The 6,950-nt window shown below is 32.7% G+C and overlaps 1 protein-coding gene across 1 annotated transcript; it reads left to right on the forward strand.

Moving 5' to 3' along the window:
* The first annotated feature begins 5,448 nt into the window (after positions 1 to 5,448).
* LOC141719017 (uncharacterized) lies at positions 5,449 to 6,618 on the forward strand. Its single transcript, XM_074521393.1, has 3 exons — positions 5,449 to 5,630; positions 5,913 to 6,142; positions 6,242 to 6,618. The coding sequence occupies exons 1-3, from the start codon at positions 5,449 to 5,451 to the stop codon at positions 6,616 to 6,618; spliced, it is 789 nt and encodes a 262-aa protein (XP_074377494.1).
* Positions 6,619 to 6,950: the final 332 nt, after the last annotated feature.

Here is a 6,950-nt window from a genome sequence, read left to right on the forward strand (position 1 = left end):
AGTTATTTCTTAAAGAAAATCCAGGAATGGACTTTGAGAGTCTGAAGGAAGAAGAAGTTAGACTCAAAGCAGAAGGTGTCAAGACAAAATCTAAAGCTTATGTTGTTGAAAAGAAATTTCCAAAACCTAAGGGTATTGTGATAAAGGAAAGAATGAATTCTGAGGCAATCAAAGTCAAATCACAAATGGAAATTGATCCAAGGTGCAAGGGCAAAGAAAAAGTTGATGAACCTGTAAAGGTTTATATGCCAGTCATGGATGAAGAAATAACTGATGATGAAGAAGATGCTAATCTTACTCTGATGCAAAAGAAGATTTTTCAAACAACCTCTGACATGGCTCATGTTGTTCAGAGTCAAGATGTAGTAAGTTCTGATATGACAGTGAAGCATGCAACCTCGGACATAGCTCAAGTTGGCTTGATATCAGAAGATAAGGAAAAGGAAACCTCTGACATTGCTCATGTTAAACCTTCAAAGATACTCCTACCAGGATTCACCAAAGCTAAACAGGCTCAACCATTGAAGACTGCAACAAGTGGTTTTGAAGGAAGAGTTGTTACAGGAAAGGAAGCAAGAGATAAATCTGGATTGGGTAGTTCTGATGAAAGAAGAGTACACAACACTACCAATGATCCAACTTCCTTAAGTGAACCAGGCGTTGAAGCAACTCCTGAAAGATTGAATTGCCTTGAATCTGTACAAATGGTTTACCATTCCTTTTTGAAAGAACATATCTTGTTATATTTTATGACAGATGGAAGGGTATACCAGATTAGGCAGAATGCTATAACACTGAAGTATTTTGAGGAACTGGAACATGTTCTATTCCTACTTTAAGTGAAAGACAGATTAACAGATAGTGCTGCAGGTTATTTAAAGTCTCAAATTCAAAGACAGAAGAAGCTTTATTCTGTAAAGTCTGACAACACATACTGTCCCAAGTACAGAGATCACAAAGGTGATATTGTCGAACTGAAGCCTAACTCTGATAAGATTATAACTACTTTTCTGGGTTATAAGGCTGTGGAATTCAATCTAGAGTTTGACAAGGCATATCTGATCAGACTAGATCAGGAGATAAAAAAAGCTAAGATAAATGATCTCAAAGCAGCTATTTTTCAAACTGGTGAAGATACAGCTGAATTGATAAATGTTAAAAGGAGGATTGTCAATGAACTTAAATATACTGAGAGATGTTTGTTGAAGAACTATCTCAGAACAACTCCTGATATCAAAGAGATCAGAAATTGAAGCCAAGTCAAAGATCTATAACTGCTTAAATTCTGAAGTGTATACTGACTGAAGCTGTTATCAGAAGTTAAAGATGGTAAAGCTGAAAGGACTGTAAGTTGTAGTGATCTAGTCAAATTCTCATGCATTTGTACTTAATGTTTTTGACATCATCAAATATCTGTTGAACTTGTATATTATGCTAATTTACAAGTTGGGGGAGATTGTTAGATATATTTGATAATGTCATGTATAATATGATTTGCATATAGTTTTCAGATCTTACCTAACAGGGCAAATCAATACTTAACTGGAAATCAACACTTATACTGAGGACAGAACTTAAGATATCAGAACTTAAGTTATCAGAACTTAAGTTATCAGAAGATATTTATCAAGAGATAATATCAGGACTTAAGATGACTTTCAGATAAGGCAGGCGGCTGATTGAAAGGAAAGAAGATCGAGACTAAGACAGAAAGAAATATGCATGAAGAAAGAATTCTATGAAGAATAGAATACTTAGAAGAAAAGATAACTAGTTGATATATTTTAGGAAGCAGAATTATATTCCATATCAATTAGAACATTATCTTGTAAATGTGTAGTATATAAACACATGCATAGGGTTTACACTATAAGTATTATCATTATCGAAGTTATTATTCTTTGTAACCCTAACAGGTCTCGTGATAATTTGTGCATCACTGAGAGATAACAGTGCCATATTGTAACAGAGTTTATTGTGTTGAATAAAATATGTGTTCAGTTACTTGTGTTCTTAATTTCGATTTGATTGTGCTAAACACTGTATTCAACCCCCTTCTACAGTGTGTGTGACCTAACAAAACCTGAGATATGTGACTTAGATCATCTTCAGAGATTTCTATGAAAGGAAGATATTCATCATCTGATCCATCCCAACTTTTTCCCGATGCACTATAAGTTTTGACTGGCTGCTTCCCTAAGAAAACATTCCACTTTTGTCTCAACTCTTCAACTGAATCCCTACTCATCCTTGTTTGTCTAGATTCTTGTTCTGTTGTAGAAAAACCTCTGATAGTTACTTGACACATATATCTTGTCAGAACTGTAACTATCAAATCTTGTTTATGTCCCAATCTCAGTCTTCTAATCACCTCTTGAACTAAATCTGTAAAAGTCTCTGCTTTAGAATAAATGGGCTTGATCCTTGGATATAGCTTATGTACTCCTTGTGAATCTGATGCGACTAGACTTCCCTGACATGTGAAACACTGCCCTGACGTCCAGTCCCTCAAGTACTTCTACCTGAGCTGCCTCTGATTCAGCTATAAATAACTCTCACATTTTGTCCCGAGGATCCAAATTTAATGCATGTGATTGAGATGTTTGTAAGTCCCCACTATTCTCTCTGACCTCCATAATTCCTACCTTTCCGATGTCTATGATTCTCGGATATATGTAGCATTGGTACAAACCACTATATGACTGTATAATCTGGAATCATTAGAGTTGTCATAAAATCTTCGAGAAAAATTGTACCCGTAGAAATTTCATTCTTTTCCCGCATCTGAAAATCCAGTGGTATCCTATGGAGTAAGCCTTTGAGGATGTTCCACATTTTTCTTCTCTAGGTCTTGAAATCAACTTCATAGGAATTAGAAAATCATTATCTTTAATTTCCGTATTCGGGAATTTTCCGTCTGAATAGTACATGGTCTTCGTTTTCTTCGAAAGATTAAAATCATCTTTAAAAGCCCGGAGGAATCTTGAGTCTACCAATACTTTGTGAACCCTTAATTTAATATTTAAGAAAAATTTAAATTCCCAATATTTTTAATTTTCTTAGAAAATAAATTAATCAAAAATAAATATTTACATAAAATCTAATTTTCAAGAATTTCGAATTTTCTTAAAAATTAAATAAAACCTAAATTATTATCTAAAAAAGTTTAAATATAAATTTAAGAATTGTAAATTTTCTGGAGAAAATAAATAAATCAAAAATAAAAATTTTTGAGGCTACTGAATAATTGAAGTGCTAACTGGCAACTGCTGAACAACTCAGGGGCTACCTTTTTTTCTTTTTGGCACGTGACTCACAAGCTTTTGCTGTCATTTTACTTCTTTTCCAAAGTTACAGAACTGGCAGTCACAAACAAAAGGATTTATTTGTTTGTTTTGTTTCCATTTGAGTTCGAAGTGATCCGGACACCTAAACAAGAAAATGGCAGCTAGTATCACAGAATAACCAACTGTAGCTATACAAAACTAGAACAAAAAAGAATTAGGTTAGAAATTTTATTTAATAAAATTTAAGTAGTAAATTAATTTAGTTAAATTTATAAAATAAATTTATTTAAATCAAGTTCATAACTTATTTAAATTAAATTTGTAAACAAAATTTGCTAAATCAAATTTACAAAATAAATTTATGTAAATGAAAATTAATAATATAAATTAATTTAAGGATCCTAATTTGTGTATCAATCAGTCAGATCTGATACAAATTGTTAGGTGTCGAAGTATCATAGAAGGGGGGTTGAATACGATACTCACTAAATTAAAATATTCTTTCGAATATTTTGTGAATATAAAATTTAGTGCTCGGTTAGTGGTTCCGTGTTCTTGAGGTGAATAGTGTTTGGAACAATAAAACGAGGAACACAAGATATTTGGGGAAATATATATTCATATATAAATCCGCGAGGGTGTTGCTACACTCCGGTAAATAAATTAACCGGCTACAATCTAAGAACAACAAATTTACTAGCTTCTACAAAGATCAAAAAATTAAGTCCTATACAATGATCTAGCTTTTGTTTGTCTAAGGATTTAATTACCGGGTAACGTTTATAACGCCCCTATGAATATATAAAAGTTAAATCGGGCATTATAACGTTACTCCGGTGAGAAGAATAACTGATATAGATTTGTGTGTATATCTCCTCTATCTCTCTTTGCTTCAGTTCTTCACCTCTTTTCGGAGAGAAGATGAACAGAACAAATTCAATTGCTTCTGCTGATGAATGTAGTCTTATATTCAATTGAAACATGTGGTCAAATATTAAACACACAAATCAATTGAACAAACCAATAAAGTTGTGGTCGAGGAGCTTGGAGTTGTAAATTCTGTAACATGCGACTTAGAAATGTACTCCAACTTGCTGACTCACATTTTCGTAACATGCGACCCTTTGAAATGCAACATGCGACTCCTTGCTTAAACACAACCTACAACCTAATAAATAATACACGGACTTGGTTCTGCCAATTTCTGTTTCATTTGTTTTGCACTTTGGTTTTATTTCTTTCATTTCCTCCTTGGTCCCACGGTAGATTAACAAAACAAAAGGGGTTGTCATATTCTTTATTTATTTGTTTTACAACCTACGACCATATATGGTTGCCAGGTTTATTTCTTATCCTTTTTTTCTTTTATTTTTCTTTTTGTTTTCTTTTTCTTTTTCTCTTTCTTTTTCTTTTTGTTTTCTTTTTTTTGTTTTCTTTTTCTTTTTATTTAAGTTTAAAATATAACTAAAATAAACTAAAATATAACTTATATGAATAAACTAATTTAGATTTATAAAATAAACTTATTTAAAGTTTATAAAATAAATAATTTTAAGTTTATTAAATAAATTATAATAAAGTCCATTAAATAAATTTATTTAATTAAAAAATTAAACTTTGAACTAGGCCAATCCCTCGAGCCGTTAGCTGTATACCCTGTGCACCTCTTCTCGTACTTTAAGAGCATATGCACCCCTCAACTCCATCATGCCATCAATTCATCAATTCAATCAATGGAGTTGATTACTATTCATGTTAGAATCACTTTTTTCCTTAGTTTTTATACACTCACATAACTCCATCAATCCATCAATTACTATCCATCAAATAAATAATTATATTATATATCATAAATTTAATTTCATCTCTATTATTTAATGGTCCCACAAATAGTATCCAGTAATACATTGCTGGATAATTTCAGATTTTTGATAAGATAATGAATCAATTTAAATTTTTGATAAGATTTTCGTTGAATCACATTATGACACGTGTCATGATCTAAATTTATAGATAGAAAATTGTCTATAAATAATATTATGATCCTTCATATTATAGTCATCTCAAAATCAATACAATCTTTGCAATAATGAATTCATTAAAAAGATTATTGAGTCAGAGACCAAAACATAGTCAAGAAGAGTCTGAAATTATGAATACCATGGTGACTGAAGCAGCGATGATGAAGGAGTTCATTAATACCCCAGATGAACCACAAGGGCGAGACTCAAGACCTGGAAAATCTTTTAATCATCCTAAAGAAAGGCTATCAAGAGGAAAAAATCTCATGACAGATTATTTCGTTGATTGTCCAATATTCAATGAGGATGATTTTCGTCGGAGGTATCGAATACGCCCTCATATTTTCAATCGCATCATGACCGCTCTTTGTACTCAAGATTCCTATTGGTATCAAAAAAACAGATGCAATTGGATTATTAGGGTTGTTACCAGAACACAAAATGACTGCTGCACTACGAATGCTAGCTTACGGTGTAGCGGCTGATCAGTGTACTGAAATATGTCGAATGGAAGAATCAACCACACTTGAGTGTATGAAAACATTTTGTCAACAAGTGGAAAGGCTCTTTGGTGAAGAGTACCTTCGTGCTCCGACCTTAGCAGATTTACGAAGGCTTTTAACAAGGGGGAACAAAAGGGATTTCTATGTATGATTGGAAGTATCGATTGTATGAACTGGGAGTGGAAGAATTTTTTAAGCGGGTGGGGAGGAGCTTATAGTGGTCGAAAAGGACGACTTACTATTATTTTAGAGGCGGTCGCTTCGTATGACATTTGGATTTGGCATACTTTTTTTGGTGTGCCTAGAGCTCAGAATGATACTAATGTTCTAGGTCAGTCTCCTGTATTTGATAAAGTCATCACAGGAAATAGCCCAACAGTGGTGTTTCACGTCAATGGAAAATGATACAATAATGCCTATTATCTTGCAGATGGAATTTACCCGAGGTATTCAACATTTTTAAAAACTTTATCAAATCCTGCCACTCAATCACAAAAATTATTTGCTAAGAAACAAGAGGCATATCGCAAAAATATGGAGAGGTGTTTTGGTATCTTGCAATCTCGATGGGCTATTCTTTGTCATGGTGCACGAATGCATAAGAATTCCACACTTAAAAGTATCATGATTACTTGTATCATATTGCTTAACATGATAGTTGAGGATGAATTTGTGGATGAAGATTTTGTTGATCCGGTTGAAGAAGATTTAATGAATCCATTAGCATCACAGGTTTATGATGGGCCAGTAGATAGTAATGGAGTTCGAATTCCTTTTACACCTGTACAAAGAAATGGAAGAAATTAACAAGCATTTTGGGATCATATCGAGAACTCGGAATCAGCTTATATTCATACAATGCTTCAAAATGATTTGGTGGAGCATAACTGGGCAATGGAAGCTAACCAGTAGTTGTCAATTTATTATCTCTTGAAATGTATGACTTGACAAATTATAATAAATTTATTTTATTGAATTCAAAATGTAGTAAATAAGGTTAAAATTAGAAAACATGGAACATAATTAAATTAAAAACATAATAGCTAATCTAATCATAAAAATCATCAATAAAGCGAGGAACATAAGCACTTCCAGTAGTAGTCTCATTTACTTGTTCCATGATCTCAGCCTTCTTTCTT

The sequence above is a fragment of the Apium graveolens genome, chromosome 4 (genome assembly GCF_009905375.1).
Source record: "Apium graveolens cultivar Ventura chromosome 4, ASM990537v1, whole genome shotgun sequence".
In the NCBI taxonomy this organism is placed as follows: Eukaryota; Viridiplantae; Streptophyta; class Magnoliopsida; order Apiales; family Apiaceae; genus Apium; species Apium graveolens.

Excerpts from the sequence above, each read along its gene's own strand:
- LOC141719017 (XM_074521393.1), top strand. The coding sequence starts at position 5,449 with ATGGTGACTGAAGCAGCGATGATGAAGGAGTTCATTAATACCCCAGAT. Across the intron at positions 5,631-5,912 it reads GAGGATGATTTTCGTCGGAG|ATTTACGAAGGCTTTTAACA; the intron begins GTATCGAATACG and ends CGACCTTAGCAG. Across the intron at positions 6,143-6,241 it reads GAATGATACTAATGTTCTAG|ATGGAATTTACCCGAGGTAT; the intron begins GTCAGTCTCCTG and ends ATTATCTTGCAG.